Genomic DNA, 19,056 nt, shown 5'->3' with positions numbered 1-19,056 from the left:
GAGACGCTGCAATGTAAATTGTTTAACAACACCTGTGCTATAGAAAGCAGTTTGCTTTTATTAATTAAATATAGACTGTATTTGGGTAAAGAAGAAGAAATTTCCCTCTTCCAAACAACCCAGTAGAAGGACATTCTGGACACTTGATAAGATAGAAGAATTTTAGGCCCAGGAACTAGAACTAGTTGTCTTATTTCCATTGGAAAATGTGCTTGTTGAACCCCACAGAGCTAGTTCCCAGGAACTGCCCCAGATCACAAAGGTGTGGTCATTAGGGCATATTTCTTAGCTGGAGCTCTGTCTCACCCCAAAACTGACACCATCAAACAGAGGCAAAAGTAAAAATGACAGTGTGTTCTCTTGCTTTTGTCAGCTGCCTAAAAGGCAATATATCCTTTGATTTGTGAAAGGGGACCCTTGCCAAATACATGGAATAGTCCAACAGAATTCATCTGGAAATCGACGAGAATGCCAAATATATTGTACTCCTATTCTGCCTTCTTTTGTTGGATAATATTTATTATATTATTGGGTTGGCCAAAAAGTTCATTCAGTTTTAAGTAAAAATAAAAGACACTTTTTCATTTTCACCAAGAACTTTATTGAACAACGTATTCACTACCAGAACGAACTTTTTGGCCAACCCAATACAAACAGAAGTCCTCTTAGACATTTAGGAAATTCAGAGAAGGAAAAAGAGGAAAATAAAAAGCATTCATAATTCTACCACCCAGAAAAAAAAAGGGGGGGTATCTATTCATCCATACTTTTCCCTCTGCTTTTTAAATTTTAAAAATACAACATTTTTTATTTTAAAATTTTCTGCTTAAATGATCTTTCTCTCTCGCTCTCCACCCTATTCCCCTCTAGTTTATCATTACCAGTTGAAGATTCAGTTCAGCAACGAAATTGAGAAACCAGCAGAACCAACTTTTGCCATGTCACTCCTCGGAACAAAAGAGGAAATGCAGAAAATCCCCATCACTCTGTGAGTATGAGGTACAGCCCCGTCCGTGGTGATGAGAGGCTTAATTTTCTCACAGGGTCTGGATGGACCCTGCTTTTCAAGGGTCAGGCCAGACACAACTTACTTTTCTCAGCCCATTATGACTGCCCCAAACACCCTGTCAGATGGGACAGCCACTCACACTCAGCACCTCGTCATCCCTCCGCAGCCTCACCCAGTCCCAACGATTACTTTATGCTGCTGCTACCTGTGTTTGTGATGGGCCCAGTGCGACAGGGACTGGAATGGAGAGGGAGGCCAGAGGTGGCCGTCCATGTCTGCAGTACAGGAAGTAGATCCCAGCAGAGAGGAGTGGTGATGGCTGGAGCAGGTGTCCCCAGGAAGGCCCTGAGCGCCTTTCCAGTGAGTTCTGAAAAACATAACCCAGAAATAACACTGGTATCATTCAACGTGGCACAAATTTTCCATTCAGTCAGCCTGCACTGCCAGCCCTCCCCATCTGTCCTTTGCCCGGCTGCACACCTGCTCACAACATGGGCAGCGGCCTCAACGTCTCCTGCAGAGGCTCCGCACCTTCACTGGCCAGAAAAGGCCTGCTGGCTGCTTTTTCTCAGCATCTTGACCCTCAGCCTGGGCTCTCCTTGGGAAGTGACACTAGCTTTCACCCACTCCAGGGACAGTCCTCAGCTTTCTGAGAATTGCCCGCAGCTTTGAACCTCTGATCATCACACTGATTCAGTCGCTCAGCAAGGATGTGTTGGTGCTCAGCACTAGAGGTAGAGATGACACTAAACTTAGGATGCTCCCAGCCTAGTGGGGTGGGTGGATTCCTAAACGATGCTTTACAACATACTACAGGAGGAGCTACGATGAGCCAAGCAAGGGAATCCTCCAGCCACCTGTCTCACCCTAAATCCAGTGTTAACTCTGCGCTGTCCCAAATCTCTCCCCGGGAGATTGTTCTAAGTAGTGGAAAGGGCATCTGGCAGTTCTGTCAATGTTGGGACATTTTAATGTCTTGGAGATTAGTGAGGAAAGCTGATAATGATACCTAAGGATCTGCATTTAAATCTTGCTCCAAACTGGTGCATCCTTTTTATATGTGGTTTTCTATTACTGCTATACTTGTTGTTTTAACAGAAGTTTCTATTTATGTGGGGAGGACAAAAGCATCGATCTGGAGAGAAGACTGTCGTGTGGCTCTAATATGTTGATCAAACCTACAGAGAGCAGTATGGCCCAGAGACCACTGCCAAAGCCCCTGCCCTCATCAGGGCAGTTTTCCCGACTTGTTAATCTGGAAACTAGGAAGCCTGAGCTAAACAAAGCTAACTAGACTCATTACCGTAGAACTCTTAGGGCGTTTTTAATATGCTAACACAGAAAATAAGATGGTTTTCCCAATGTTATTGGTCTAGGAAAACCCTTTCTATCCTGGCACACCTATTCCTGTCTCTATTAATAGTCTGTCCAATACCAGTTTGGGAAATGCAGCAGAAAAGACCATCCCAAATCATTCAGGCAAACCTAACATATCCTGAATGTGCCTAAGCATCACTTTGCTGTTAAAAATCAACTGACTGTGTCTGGTTTCCTTTGCATCTTCAAGGAACAAAGGAATTACTAGTAATAAAACCTATTCCTTTCTTATCACATTGGATTTGGATATTGGTGAGCTGATCATGATCAAGTTCAAGTGGGAAAACAGTCTGGTGTGGTCCAACGTCTGGAACACGGTCCAAACCATCATCCCCTGGGGAAGAGAGTCCCTTCACTCGGGCCTTGTTCTGAAGAGCGTCAGAGTCAAAGCGGGAGAAACACAGCAAAGGTGAGTGCTGTTTCAACCTCCTCCTAACATCTGTTAAGCATCTACCTATGTCAGCATTTTACAGTTTACTATTTGCATTTATCTTATGAAGTGGGCATTATTATCTCCTAACGATGCCATGTAGATGCTCAGAAAGATGAAATGACCATCCTGAGTTCACAAAGCCATAGGTGGAAGGACCAGGATCTGCACCTAGGTCTTCTGATTTCTAGTCTAGACTCTTCCCTCTGCCCACAGTTAACAGCCACCTGCCTCCAGAGTTTGAGGACAACTCACTAGCCCGGTGCTTTTCAAATTTCACCAGGTGATGTCAATGCTGCGGGTCCAAGGACCACACTTTGAATAGCAAGGACCTAGACGTGACATGTCTTCTTTGTTGTTTACCCAGAGAAACGCTTTTAACAAATCACAATCTCAAAATCTCACACTGTGGTGGCACCTTTCACATCTAAGAACGCCAAGGGATCACTAGGGAACTTATTGACTCTGCAGAATTCCACCTGAATAGCCACCTGAAGAGCTTCTGATTGGCTGTGGTCTGTGAAGGACCACACATTGGGAGCCCTAAGAAATTCTGATGTGGACCACTGGATTACCGTCAGGAGGTGCAGCTCTGTGTGACTGAACGTCTCCCTCAGCCCAAAGTCTCTAGGGACAGGAGGGGCTGGGTTGGGGGCAGGGAGTGAAGGAAAGAAAGGATGTCCAGCTGCTCCTTCAGGCCTCTCAGCAGAGCAAAAGAATGCCCAATGTGTTTTACTATGGCAAACATGCTTTTCTGTGGTTCTGCAGTTCCCCTAAAAGGAGAATCCTGTCCTTCCCCAGACCTTTTCCTATCTCCTCCCCACTGTATTTAGGAAACTTGTCTCTCCTCTCCGACTGCCCTTTGTTGGCCAGCCTATTGCTCTCTTTGGCTTGCTGTCAGCAGAGTTGGAGAACAGCATGCCTCTCACCTCTGAACTACTCTCTTCCCTCACCCCTCAGGTCTCACTGCTAGGAGCGGCCTGTGGCTGATTTATGCCCCGAGTCCCTTACACAACCACACTCTGAGTTTTTATCTCCCTGGGATACAAAATCCTGGCAATTACTAAGAGCATACTCTGCAGTCTGCCAACAGATTTCTCCGCATGATCAATTTGAGAAAATTAAACTGCTTCTCTCCTCTTATACACTTAGCTATTCTTGCATGACTTTTTGGCCCTTTAGAAGAGCTCAACTGAGCACCACCCGTCCCCAGATTCTCTCAGCTGAAGAGTAATTGCTCAGTCTTAGTGGTTGCTTGCCATGGCAATTCTAGGTGACTTGACCTGAAAGGTAGTATAAAACACAGCACTACCTTCTCCCCTGGTGCTTACCACATGGCTCTGAGGAAGGAAAGAGGAGAGGGACAGGAGTGCTGCTTACAGAGCTCCTGCTGCACCATGGGCTTGAATGAGGTGCTCTAGAGCATTCATCTCATGGAAGCGTCCCAGTGACCTTCTGAAATGGGTAGTATTGCTGTGCAGATTAGGAATCTGAGGCTCAAGGAGTTACACAGCTTAGGGACATTGCTCATAACTGTCTGAACCCAGATCTGACCTGGTTTGTTTGACTCATTACCCGTTTGTTGCCAGAGCACAGCTTCCAACAGCTCCTCCCCCCCATTAGTCTTGGTCCCATTAATCTGACCTTCTCTGGTCTAATCTAGCAGAGTTGCAGAGCTGTAAGTTAATATATATGTACATCACACCTTTCCTCACGGCTGCAGGAGGGACATCATGAAAAAGGGGGAGGGAGTCTGGGACCTATAGTTTTTTAAGTTTTTAACTCAGTGAGCCCTATGGGTCTTTGCAGTACCCAACACCATCGGCGGGGGCGGGGTACCAAAAAAATCTGAGTTGTAGCTTTTGGCAGAAAGAAACTCAAGGACCTAATTAGGAAAACAAGATGCATTAATTTTACTAATGATATGCTCCATCCCAGGGCTTCTCAAACTTTAATATGCACACAAATCATCTGGGAATCATGTTAAAATGTAGGTTCTGCTTTGGTAGGTAGAGATGGAGCCTGGGATTCTACATTTCTAACAAGCTCCCAGGTGCTTCTGATGCTGCTGGTCCATGGATTGCACTTTGAACAGTAAGAGTCTAGTACTGCATGGTCTATAGGAAGTCTAAGAAGAAAGACATCAGTTCAGGTTGGTGCTGTTCGGTCAGTGCTGCAACAGGCTTTGGAGAGGCCAAGAGGCATTCCCGGAGAGATAGGCAGTGAACAAACCATATATAGGCAGAATCCAATGACTTCTGCATCAGCTAGTCCCAAAGTCGAATTTTGATTTCACTGCTTCCACCTATGGAGGCTCAGACAATAGCTGCACCTCTCTGAGACTCAGTTCTCTAGTAACAAATAGGAATTATAATATGTATCTCATGAGACTAATAACTACCAATTTTTGAGTACCTTCTACCATCTGAAATCCCAGAGCTGGGATGCAGATATTAAACCTCATTCTCAATCTCTTTGCTAACTACAAGAAAAAAAAAAAGGTTAAATAACTTGCTCTGTGCCTCCACGGAAGGAATTCAATGAGAGGTGATTTTCTTCCCCCAAAGCACAAAGTCAGGGATGAGAGGGACTGTTGTGGGGTGAAGAGCAGAGCAGAGAATATTTGTCCTGTAGCAAGAAGTGAAAAGTGATTGGCTAAACAAAATGGGATGTTTGATTGCCACAGTAATCATATAAATGCAAAACAAAAATCAATGAAATTATCACTGGTCACCCACTAGTTTGGCAGGAATTCAAAGACAGATAACATCTAGAGCTGGTACAGGTGTGGAGAGATGGGCATTTTCATACATTATTCGTGGGAGTACAAATTACAGAGCTTCTGTAGGGGAATTTCACTCAACAACTAACATTTAGTGAGCACATATCTTATGCTAGACACTGCTGTGTATACAGCAGTGAACAGAGTGGACAAAGCCGTTGGTCTCATAGAATTTATATTATCAAAATTTGACATATGCATACTCTTGACCCAGAATTTTATGCTAGGTGCCTATCCCGGAGAAATACTCAAAATATCCACAAAGGATATCTATGTACAAAAATGTCTATTGCAGTACTATTTGTAAATACTAAACCATTGGGGAAAAATCCCAATCTCCATTAACAGGAAAATGGCTAAATGCATTGTCATACATCCATACACTGGAAGGTTATGCAGCAGGTGAAAAAGACTGAAATAGATTTTTTTGAAATATAGTTGCTTTATAGTGTTTCAGGTGTACAGCAAAGTGATTCAGTATATATGTATATTCTTTTTCAGATTCTTTTCCATTGTAGGTTATTACAAAGTATTGAATATAGTTCTCTGTGCTATACAGTATGTCCTTGCTGTTTATCTACTTTATAGATAGTAGTATGTATCTGTTAACTGCAAATTCCCCATTTATCCCTCCCCCCACTTCTCCCCTTGGTAACCATAAGTTTGTTTTCTATGTCTGTGAGTCTCTTTCTGTTTTGTAAATAAGTTTATTCGTATCACTTTTTTTTAGATCACATATAAGTGATACCATATGATATTTGCCTTTCTCTGTCCGACTTACTTCACTTAGTATGATAATCTCTAGGTCCAGCCGAGAATGAAATAGATTTGTATGTACTGATGTGAACAGTTCTCCAAGTACATTATTTGATGACAAGAAATTTTTTCAGAAAAATACAACAAATGTGATGTTTGTATATGAACATCCGTATATGTGTAAATACATAGAAAGAGGTCCAGAAAGACAGAAAGCAAATCATGAAAGCAGGGAGGGGAGTGATATTAGTGAAAGGTGATGGAGAAGAGGGTCTTTAATATTCAACCTTATATATTTCTTTATTGTCTGAATTTTTTAAGAATGCATTCATAATTACTCACAATAATTTTTAATTTAAAAAGTTTGATTTAGTAAAGACTTGACCTTAGATGCAATTCAAAAAAAAAAGAAGCTATAAACTACAATTCTCTGTGACTATTGCTTTTTTTTTTTTTTTTCTTTCAGATAGATGCAATTGAAGTTAGTAACACAAAATAGTATCTCAGGCCAAACCAGTGGTCAAAGTTGTCAGCCGTTGGTCTCCAAGAGAGACCCAAAGCACTTAGTGATATCCTCTGTGGCTGGAGGACCAGATAAGAGGAAAGGGTGGGGCTTATAGGGCTGAACCAGGCAGATGCTGATGACAGTGGCCTCATACCCAGGGACCTTTAAGAAGGGCATTGACAAACTGGAGTGTGTCCAAAAAAGGAAGGCTGGGCACGAAGCCTGCCTGTGAGGAACAGTTGAAGAAAGTGCTAATGTTTGCCTTGGAGACAGGGTAATGTAGTGAAAGAAACCATTGTTACCCTCAAACCTTTGATGAGCTGTATAAAGGAGAACAAAGCAGGGCTGCCCCAAGGACTTTCAGTTCTTACAGAACTGAAATCACACCACACAGAGCTCCGGGAAGCCTTACACTGATTGCTTTCACTGACCTGGGCTTTGTTTTTCTCTGAAGTTATGAAAATATTTGCAGTCATAAGGATCTAATTTTTTTTTTAAATAGCATGTGTTACTAAACAGCATGTCAAATTGGGTATCTGACAAAGGATGAAACACTTCAATAAGCTCCATCCAAAACTTAGTGCTATGTTTGCTTGATGTTTTCTATGCAGAATGACCTTTTGCTCAGAAAACATGAATGATCTACAACTTCACCCAACCCAGGAGAAAACCTTTGTGAGATGTGAATCAAACTCTAAAAAATTGAAGCGAAAGATCAGATGAGCTTTAATGAAGACCCAGTGTGAAGAATAAATGATTTTATTCCTTATCTGGAATTGTTGCCTTGTTTGAAAACCAAAGTTATATAAAGAAACTTGTATAAAGCTTTAATAGATTTAAGATTTAAAGGGGAGCACATTTCACTGTTATAAACTCAGCTTTTTAAAACTATGTGATGTAACTATGTTCGAATATTAGTGTAACCAAAAATTTCCCAATTTTATGTCTGACTGAATGGTAATATATGCAAATAAGTACAAATGTAAGAGCCATTTTAGATCCGTTGTTCTAATTTAAAATGCCTTTTACAATTAAGTCAAATTTCCCATATTTCCTTGCTAGTTTGTTCTGTTCAGTTTTTTGAAGCATGCTGGAAAGATACTTCTTTATTATATAACTAGCATTTCCATAAAGTGAAATTCCGATTAATCACAGTTGTGTGTCCCAAAGTACACACCTTTTAAGACCATTCAGCTCACCAAAAGAAGAAAAATTCTACTTAAACTAAAAGTTACCATCATACGAATCATACAGTTATTTCACTGAACCAAACCAATTATAGTAGAATTCTCCTAAAACTACTGATGATAACCATGAAAGCTGAAGAGTTGGTCGTTTTAATGATTAAATTACTACTGAAATACAATTTTCCTCTTTTACTAATGCTTGCCACAAAAGCTAATGGAAAACTTGGAATATCTCAAAGACTTAGATAGCAAATCTCAAATGGACCAATAAACAAATTAATGATGTTTTGACCAGCAAACTCCATCACAGAGCATGTGAAGGAAATATTAGATACACCCCTTGGATGTAAATCCCTTGGATCTGTGTGTCAAGTAATTCAGAGAGGAGGAGCACACTATACACGTTCAACAACCTCACCCGACACTGGCATAGCCTCAGCTCTATACAGCTCATAATTCATATGCTCTTCACCAGAGAAGGGCCCCTGGAAACAAAAGTCCTGAAGACATACCTGCCTCTGATGAAATCAATTTAAGAGGATCTTGCGTGATTCACTTTTATTTCCCTTGGAAAGACCCGCGAAACTGAAGGATATGGGGGAAGAAGGACAGCTGGGTCAAGGTTGTACTGTGTCCTGCATACTAATCTTGACTACAAAAGCACCTGACCGCCCTTTTAGGTATTGTGTGTGTGTGTCTAGAAATTACAGATATTAAAGTGAACACTGTTTCCCATCATGTCTAAAATACTAAGATTTACAATAAAGTCATGTTTGTGTCGGATGGGCATGTTTTCTCATTGACTATCCAGAGGGAATTTAAAATATCACTTTTTGAACATACTCTTTGCTATATACCCCATAGAATCTATGCACAAGTCGAACAATACTCCTGTCAGCCTTGAAAACATCACAACGAGAGACAGCCCAAATACCCACCCATGCGGTGCATAAATGAACAGTGGTATATCCTTACTCATGGTTGTTACACAGCAGTGAAAAAGGTGACCCAAAGCTGCACACACAACAAGAAAGGGCTGAGTCTAGAGTGAGACAGAGAGGCGTCCAGGGGGCAGAAGTTAAGGAAGCACTTGTGGGTTTGTGTATTTACACAAGGACACAAAATATATATGTAGTTTGTTACGAGGAGAACTAAACTATAGTGTTAAGGATGGACAAATAGGTGGTAAAACACTTACGTAAAAGCAATAACATCCCTAGCACACAGTGAGGCTGCGGTAATCTAGGAAAGAGGAAGTGCACACCAGAGTTCCAGGTGCCAGCAACATTGTACTTGTCACTCCGAGTGGTGGTTGCACAGGTGTCCATTTTTATAACCAGTCTTTAAACTGTACATATATATTTTATGCACTCACTTTTAGTATGAATGTCACATTTTGCAATACAAAAAAAAAAGGGCAGAGTTTAAAACCAACGTTTTTCTACTCTAGTGTGATGCATTCCAATACTAATTAGTTTCACACAAAATATAATTAGAAAGTATTTCATCTTTAGTAGGAAAACTTAAAGTGACACAGGAGGTCATAACATTGGGGGCAGAGAAATCAATAAGCGACCAACATGACAAATGGTTCATGGGAACATTTGAGACTCCTCTTGGCATGGATTATTTCCACTTGGGAAGATGTGTTCATCGACATCACATTTTCCGAAGTACATCTTAGGAGGGAATTCAAATAGGGAAACTGAATAATGCAGCCACATCTGTTCATTGCCCATGCAAAATGCTGACTGCTATGCTGATTATACGTACCTCTCTCCAAAGAATCTGTATGTATGAGCCCACTCAGGAAAGATAACACTAGCATACTGCCTTTCAGGCAAAAGCCTGTTTGTGCTTTTACTTGTAAGAGCCCAGGGAAAGAAATGGGGCGTCAATTACACTGCAGCTGGGCTCTTTGAGGTGCCTGAAGCCAGAGAGAAGGAAACAAGCACTCCATTCAACACTAAAGTCAATGCACCGTCCTGCAGAGCCAAGCCGCCTGTCTTCCGTGATCACCTTGATAATGTTGCCGCAGACGTTGTGAAAGCTTTGCTAGCAGTTACACGTCTCTGGGGCGGCAGAGCAGGAAGCCAAGCTGCCCAGCGCAATGCCCACTCTCCCACCAGAACGTGGATGAGAGGGAAGCCAGATGGATGGGAAACAGACAAGCAAGAGGAAGACGGAAGAAGTCAGTCCTGAGCGTCACCACCTACCTGCTTACCTCATCTCACACTACAGACTTCTCCTGGAATTCCTATGATCTGTATGTGATGAATGGCCCCCAGCACACCTCATTCCTTCTATCGAGGCGCAGGGACAGCCTGCCCCAAAATATGCCACAATGGCATATTGTTTTTGAAATTAAAGTTACTTAAGAAACAGCCAATGCAAGAGGGACACTCTGACCCTCCTTTCCGTCTCTCTGAAAGCAGGAAATAAATCTCTCCTGTGAAAGGTGCCCTCCCTGATCTGGAGGTAGAAAGACACCCTTATCACCAGAGATAGGGAACTGGGGCTGAGAAGCCTGTCTTAACAAGCACTGTTACTTCTTTAATTTACTACCCTAAGCCCAAAGTCTGTTTACATTCTTCACTAAACTGAGCACCCAAAACCTAACTTTCTTTGACCTGTCAATTCCTCACAAAGGAATTGTCTCTTTGTCTAAAAAGTATAATAGCTGCCTGCTTTGGCCACCTCTTAGGTCCCATTTTATGAAACCTCCATTTCCATGAATTAAATTTGTTTTTCCTTCTCCTGTTAATCAGTCTTGTGTCGACTTTATTATTAATCCACCCACGAGAACTCAAGAGGAGTAGAGGGGGAATCTCCCCCTCCCTGAGACTTCCCATCTCTCCCTTTTCTTACACCTCCTTCTTCTCTTTCCTCCAGAATATCCGCTTCCCTGCTTAACTGCATCTTATTTATCCATCCAGACCCAGTTACTTCACCAGTTATTTCCTAGGTCAGCCCAGCTCACGGGGATCTCTCGCTCCCCTGCACGCCCAGCTGTAACGTAAATGGTGCGCTCACCGGGCCCTCAGTTACTGGTGCGCTGCTGACTCTCCTGCTACCTCTCTGTCTCCTCTCTGCTCCTTGCCCTCTACTCAACCCGTCAAGGTTGGCACTCCTCAGGACCTAGACCTCCTTCTCTGCTCACTTCTCTCTCTTTACGCCATCTCTCCACTCCTGTGGCTTCATTTATGACCCGTACAGGCCAACCCCTCTCACCTTAGAGCTGCACTGTGGGGTCCCCCCTGAGCGGCAGGCACTCCCATATGTGCAATTACCCACTCTCAACGCTTCTCCCTTTGCTGTCTTACAAGCTCAAAAGGTTCAGAACTGAGCCCATCATGTCCTCCCTGCCCCCCGCCCCAAAACCTACTTCTCCCCATGCTGCCTGCTCTGTAGCTCAGTGAATGTCATCATTACCCCACTAGTTGCTGATAGCAGACACCGGAGGGACCATCCATAATCCATAATGTCTCCTCCCCTTTGGCCCAATTGAACAATCACCAAATCCTGTGCGTTTTACCCATGCTTCTTAATTGTGTGTATATCTCTCCACCTCCGTTGCCATCATCCCAGCCCAAGCCAACGCTCTCTCTTACCTGGATGTTTGTGACGATTTTCCACTTCTTCCTGCTGTGCCCAAACCTCTTTCAATCCATTTTTATCACAGCAGCCCAGGCGATCTTTTAAAACAAAAATTGTTTTTCTTAAAGACACATACCGTTTTCATACTTAAAGCCCTTCAAATGATTTCCTAATGGTCTTTGGAAAAAAGTCCAAAATAATTACCCTGGCTTCCAAGGCCTTCCATCAGGCTCTCACTTTTCCCTCCAGTCTCATCGCCCTCATTCACTACGTCATTGTAACCCAGCCCGCACGTTAGAACTGCCTCAGAAGTTTTCAAAACTACCCAGGTCTCGGCCCCACCCCGCGAGATTTTTATTGACTTGGTCTGGGTAAAGCCTGGGTAACGCGAGACTTAAAATGCTTTCCAGGTGATTCTAATGTGCGCTAAGTTTGCGAACCATGGGTTTAGACAGGTGGGCCCTCTTTCAATTACCTGAAAGGTGCAGAGCTCTCTCCTGCTTCTCAGCCTTCACCCTCTCCTCTTCTCCCACCTTCTTCCCATGCTTCCAGTCCCAGTTTAGGTGTTACGGCTTCAGGGATAATTTAACAAAGATTATCCACCCCACCACCACCATCCCAGCTATACATACTCTTCCTTTTTTTCTTAAAGGGGTTTCTTTTTTTAAAAAAATATTTTATTTATTTATTTGGCTGCATCGGGTCTTAGTTGCAGCATGTGGGATCTAGTTCCCTGACCAGGGATCGAAACGGGGCCCCCTGCATTGGGAGCACGGAGTCTTAACCACTGGACCACCAGGGAAGTTCCTATACATACTCTTAACATCTTTTCATTCTTCTGGAAAAATTACTTGTGGCCATGCCATGTGGAGCCATATTGGAGCAAAACAAAAATCAGTGATCCTGTCTTTATATAAAATATTGATATTTTATTCATCACAGATTTTTGCATTAATTTTGAGTTTTTAAAATATTGCATTAAAATATTATTTATATTGATGGATAGCTGAGTTTTTGGAGCCACCTTCAATTGTACACCCAAGGCAAGTGCCTCAGCCACTTCACCTGGTCCTGGCAGTTGGTGCGACAGTTTATTTAATGTCTGTCTCCCACGCTGGATGTGAAGCTCTGTGAAGTCGGGGAGCTTCTAGATGTTCACTGCTTTATCCTAAGCACCCAGCCCACCGTGGCAGAGTTGGCGTTCCGTAAATATGTGTTGACGTTACAAGTGACAGTCATCTTTTTACAAGTATGTCTTCTCTTGCCAATTAAATCATAAGCTCCAACTACAGTATCCGTTCAAGATAGCGTTTACTGCTTCCTCATTCCGTTGGAAAACACAGCCACGTTGCTGGAGCAGTTGACTTCCCTCCCCCCTCAAGGACAGCCTTATCCCTTCCCACCCTCTAGCCTCCTCTCGTCCTGATTTGGCATCTGTCTCAGTCAGTTCATTAAAAGCCTTTGTGTTCCTTGACTAAAATTTTGCTTTTCAAATTAGGTCTATCACAAAAAAGGATTTTCTAGAGAGCTATACTCATGCCAAATAAGTTAAGAGCTGGGGGTGACCATATGTGTCATCTAGAGCATTGCTTCTCAAACGGGAGCATGCACAGGGACCGTGTTAAATGCCGTTCTGATTCAGGAGGCCTGCCGTGGGACCCGAGATCTTGCATTTCTAGCAAGGTTCCAGGTGATGCCGTTGCTGATGCCACCACTGCTGGTCCCCAGGCCACACTGTGAGGGGCATGAACGGAGGCCAGTGTTTCCCACGCTCCTATGTTGACAAGCATCACCTGAGCACTAATGAAACTACAGCTTCCCAGACCCCTCCCCTGGAGATTCTAATCCAGTGGGTCAAGGACAGATTCTAGAGACTTTTCTGTTTCACAAGTACCCTGTGTAAGTTTTCTCATCAGAAAATTCGGGATGACACTGACCTAGTCCAAAGCCTTCCTCTCAAGGGAACATAACATCACAGCTGTGGCTGAGCACCTCCAGTGAAGGGAGGTCCCTACCTTTGCAGAGAGCAAATCTGCCTGGCCATAACCTCTCAACCTTAGTTTCTTCCCCAGAAGCCCTAGAGACCAAATTCATGCCTCGAGTAGCTGAAGACAGTCTGGATGTGAGGCTATGAGCTCTTGTGGGCAGAAGTAACGTGTTCATGGGATTGTTTTAAATTTCCCATTTGTTAGATGTTTTACAAAAGCGTAAATACAACATGTGAAACAATGCAAAGATGTATAAAGAGAAATCTAGTCATCTCCCTGCATCCTCCTACTACCCAGCCCCAGCAAGCTCGGGTAGGTAGAGGATGATAACAGCTATTATGTTATTCCTTCGAACATCCACAAGCATTTTTACACACTCGGGGCTCTGTTTGTGGTTTTCACCAAAGTAGAATCATACTATATAGATTACTCTGAAACTTGCTTTTATTTCTTATTTTTCAGTTGATATAGATCATTAATATTCCCATAAGTTAGGAGAGATGAACATGTTTTTCTAATTTCTGTAAAAGCAGAGTTATACCTGTTGGAGGAGTTAGTGCAGTCTTTCTCCTACTCTTCTGGCTGGGGCCAGTCCCCTGACTCATGTTAACGACTAGGGGTGTCAATGAAATTTTTTGTGGTCATATACCCGAACATATGTACACATTCTTATATAAAGGGGAGTTGTCACTGTTTTACAAACATGTAACCTTATACATTCTTATACAAACCTTATACATTCTTTTCAGCAAATTGATTTTCTTACTCAATGGTACCTCCTGAAATCTTTCTAGGTCAATTGGTATAGCTCTCAATATTTTTTATGACTGCCTAATATTCTAGATTGTGGAGGTGTCTTAAAATATTCAGTTGGTCTCATACTGCGGTGCATACCTTTCTTCTAGCTTTTTGTCCCTCTGAAAAAGGCTGCATTTAACATTCTTATACATACCTCCTACATATACCCATTTGTGGGAAATATTTCTAGCAGTGGAATTGCTAGGTCAAATGATACATATTTTTCAACATAATGCTTGCTTATGCTTGCATTATGTTGCCGTACTGCTTTCCCAAAATGCTGCAACAGTTTGCAATTCCACCATAGTCTTTGAGCACCTACTCTCTCCTCTCTCCGCCTCTTTCTAGGAGGAAATATTTATTGCTCATTTTAGTTTTTGTCAGTCTGACGGCAGTGATGACTTCATTGTGACTTTAGATTTCCCTACTGAGTCTCAGAATCTTTCCACAGATTTACTGAATTTGCTTTACTGTGAACTAATTGTTCAAATCCCATTTTCCATTGGAATGCTTGTCTTTTTCTTGTCAGTTTGTAAGAACCACATACTTTATGAAATTTTATTAACCCTTTATCTTTCAGCTTCTTTGCAAATTCTTTTTCCAAATCTATTCCTCTATTGCTTTTAATTATAGTATTATTTGTTATACAGTAGTATAAATTTTTCTGAGGTCAGAAAAGTCTAAAATTTCTTTAATAACATATGGATTTCCTGACTTGGTTACAGTCTCTTTCATCATCGAATCGCAAATTGTACAAAATGAAGATTTTCTTCTGAGATCTGTATTTGTTTTCCTACCTTAAAGGCTTTAATCAATTGAAATTTATTTTTGTATATGGTATGAGATTGACTGCCAACATAACTTTCTTTTATATGGATAAAAGTGGAGCTAACATTTAATATATTAACTTTTCATGCTGAATTCAGATCCCACTTTTATCATAAATTTAAAGTACATACTGGGAACTATTTCTTAATTCCCTATTTTGTTATATTGATCTCCTTGTTTATTTCTATTCCAACCATACTTAATTGATTTCAGAGTTTTTATTTACTTGCTTACAGGGGCTTTATTCATAGTATATTCTTAGGCATCTAGTCTTTCATATGGACTTTAAGGTAATTTTATCCAATTCCCTAAAATCTCTCTTAATATTTTAATTGGGAATCACAATTAGAAATTAGTACAAGGAGAACTGACCATTTTACTATAAGAAGTCTCCTCATCCAGGAATATGTTTTCCATTTGTTCACATATTGTTGCATGTCCTTCAATAAGATTTTACACTTTTAATTTTAATTTATTCCTAAGTATTTTAATTTTTTGTCATCACTGAAAGTGGAACCATCCATTCCATTTCTATTTAATGCAGCTTGTTACTAGCATATAGAATAGATTTTGGATTTTATTTATTCTGTATTTGTCCACTTTATCAAATTATCTTATTGACTCTATTTGGTTTTTTATTTTACTAGAATCTCATGGTATACAATCACTTCATCACCAAAAAGACAATATATACTGATTATTTTATTTTTTTCACCTTAGTGGGTTTTCTAGAAGCTCTAAGACAATGTTAACTAAGAATGCTGATAGTAGATACTGCTGTTTCATTCTCGATATTAATTAAAAGTTTTGATGTTTTGCCTGTAGTACATACATATATATTTTTTTATATATATATATAGTTTTGGCAAGTAAACCTTATTGTATTTAAGTGGTTTTCTACTATTTTTATTGGAAATGGCTGCTGAAATTTAAAAAATGCTTTTAGTAATATATGAATTTTCTTCTTTAGCTTATCCATAAAATTAATTATGCTGATAGATTTCCTGATACTCACACTTGCATTCTTGGAATAAACCCTCCTTGGTTATAATGTATTTTTTCCATAACATTACTGGATTTTACTTGCTAAAATTTAATTAGAATTTTGCCTTTACTTTCATAACTGAAACTGATGTACACTTTTTTTGGTGCTATCATTTTCATCCTTTGATATTCTATAGCTTTCCTCTATGGCCTTGAATAGTTTAGATAATATAGTGATGATCTTTATAGTTTTTTTAATTAGAGAAACATTCAGCTGTGAAACCATCTGGTCATTGTGCTTTTACATATAGTCTTCTTAGGTTTTCAGCTTTTACTTGTTTATTGCATATAACATTTATTTAAATTATTTATGTGAAATACCTTCAAGCAAGAGAGGTACAAAGTTACTCATGATAATGAGTAAATGAAAGCATAACATTAAAGCACAGGAAAAATCCCAAACTAAACTGAAATTTTAATAATTCTACCTGAGGTAACTAAGCAAACACACACATTTTTCATGGGAAATAAGATTAAGCCACAGGAATGCTATGTAGTGCTCTGTCCAACATTAAAAGTAGATACAATCCACCAAAGGCGGGTGAGGCGGGTGGAGCCAATAGCCTATAAAGTGAAAAAGTTTAGTTAACTGTCAGGAGAAACTATGTTGGAGAATGGTAATAGTTCTCCCAGTTTCTAGACATACTCTGCTTAAGAGTATATTTAAACACTACATTTTTAGGAAGTACATTTGGAATAATTCTAAGTTCTTACAATTCCTGGTGGACTGGGGCATTCATTCATAGCATGGCTGATGCTCTTTGAGCAGCCCATGTGTTCGTTTTCTACCTTATACTCTCAAATTCTAAATGGAATAAGAGGTACAATGAGTCTATTACTTATTACTATTCTGTATTTACTACCAATGACATACAATGAGATATGTGTAGGCCCATAAAATAGGCCCATTGATTTAGGAATATAAAGTAAGGTAAGGAATCTAATGCACTTTAAAAAATAAAAAGTTTCTAAAGGGAAACATTTAATGCAATATAATAAGTTATTTCTGTGAGATCTTTTCTGACTCTACTGTCTTCTAGGCTGGAATAAAATTAGTAAAATTAAAAGATCACGATAACAAGCGTAAATTACACCTGGGTTATTATGAGTTTAGAGAAAGAGAGAAAAAAAGAAAGAGAGGAAAGAAGGAGGAAAGGAAGGAAGGAAGGAAGGAATGGAGGGAGGGAGGGAGGGAGGGAGGAAGGGAGGGAGGGAGACAGGACAATGCTTTTTTTCTCCCTAAGGAGGAAGCTTTTACTTTTATAGTCAAGACCAGGTCTAGAGTGAGGCAAGCAAGGCACCTCCCTCACAAAACCCGAGGCAAGAGATGCAAGTGCAAGCCCTCACTTGTGTGACCCCAAGAGTGAGCTCTCCTTTACGAGTGAGGTGCCCAGGAGACCAGGGTTGGCACTAGCACGACCTTGTCTTCTTGAATTCTGTGCCCTGGGCAGCTCACTTGCCTCTCTATAGTCCCAGTTCTGTTTATGTTAAATTCTTCTTCATATTTTCTTTTGCTTAATTTTGTTCTTTTCAGAGAACTTGCTGCATAGAAAAACAAGTACTTTTATTTTTAGATATTCTTCTTTAATGATAATGGTGTGTCTGTTTATAAATTTTCCTCTGAGTACAGATTTTGATAGAAAGCATGCCCTTTTTTACTGCTTTCTAGGTAGTTTACAGTTTTAGCTCTATTTTCCTCTTTGCTCTAAAAGTTATCCAAGAACTATTCCTTAATTTATAAGTAGGCTAGTCCAGACACTTTTAAATTTTAAATTCCTCCTTGTCTACTATTAACTTTGCTATTTCTGTTTTCTTTTTTATTATATTTGCTTGGTATCTTTGTCCATCCCTTTATTTTCTTTATACTTTTTTATTAAAATTTTGTTTTAGATATTTTTCTTCTAGATGTTGTATAGCTGGTTTATTTATATTTCCAGCTCAACCTAAGCGTCTCTGACTTTTAGTGGGAAAATCCAGTCCTTCCACATTAAGCGTTATAATTGGACTCCTTCCCCTAACTTATTTTATTTAGTTATTGGCTTATACTACTTATTATGTCTCACTTTTTTTTTTTTTTTTTTTTTTTTGCGGTACGCGGGCCTCTCACCGCTGCGGCCTCTCCCGTTGCGGAGCACAGGCTCTGGACGCGCAGGCTCAGCGGCCATGGCTCACGGGCCCAGCCGCTCCGCGGCATGTGGGATCTTCCCGGACCGGGGCCCGAACCCGCGTCTGCTGCATCGCCAGCGGACTCTCAACCACTGCGCCACCAGGGAAGCCCTATTTCTTACTTTCAATTGTATTTATTTTTGAAGATTGATCAAATTGTTATTATTTCCCCTTTCCATCTTGTTAACATGACTTCTCTTGTGGATTTTCATTATATTTCCTGTTTCCCTTTCCTGTTGCTCATGATCAGATAACTATTTCTTTACCATTTTTTAAAAACCAGATCTATATTTCTCCCACCAAAATACTCTATTCTTCCACCATTTCCACTCCAAACTTTAGCATATATTCACTCCCCCCACCAGTTCCACAGCCACTCCACAGATGAGACCTTCGGAACATTTCCCTCCTTTCCACCCACACCTGATGCCCAGATTTGCTGAGATTCACTTATTGTTTTTAGTTCCAGACTTTTTAGAGGAGTTGTCAAGGCAGGTGGTAATGTGATCAATTCAGGAAAAGAATAGACTTACAGAGTGGAGAGTCCAGACGCACTCAGCAGTCAGAGGGATGAGCTTCTCTGAGCTTT

The 19,056-nt window shown here is 40.8% G+C and overlaps 1 protein-coding gene across 1 annotated transcript in view; it reads left to right on the top strand.

Moving 5' to 3' along the window:
- The window catches only part of LIPC (lipase C, hepatic type), a 173,896-nt gene extending 165,843 nt beyond the window's left edge, over positions 1-8,053 (top strand). The window contains exons 9-11 of the mRNA XM_060293564.2: positions 871-988; positions 2,577-2,795; positions 7,471-8,053. Of these exons, the coding sequence (XP_060149547.1) occupies positions 871-988; positions 2,577-2,795; positions 7,471-7,582 (449 nt within the window). The 3' untranslated portion in view covers positions 7,583-8,053. The remainder of the gene's footprint in view (positions 1-870; positions 989-2,576; positions 2,796-7,470) is intronic.
- The last annotated feature ends 11,003 nt before the right edge of the window (positions 8,054-19,056 follow it).

Source organism: Globicephala melas, chromosome 2, assembly GCF_963455315.2.
Source record: "Globicephala melas chromosome 2, mGloMel1.2, whole genome shotgun sequence".
Lineage (NCBI taxonomy): Eukaryota > Metazoa > Chordata > Mammalia > Artiodactyla > Delphinidae > Globicephala > Globicephala melas.
This window is presented reverse-complemented; position numbering and strand designations above follow the sequence as displayed.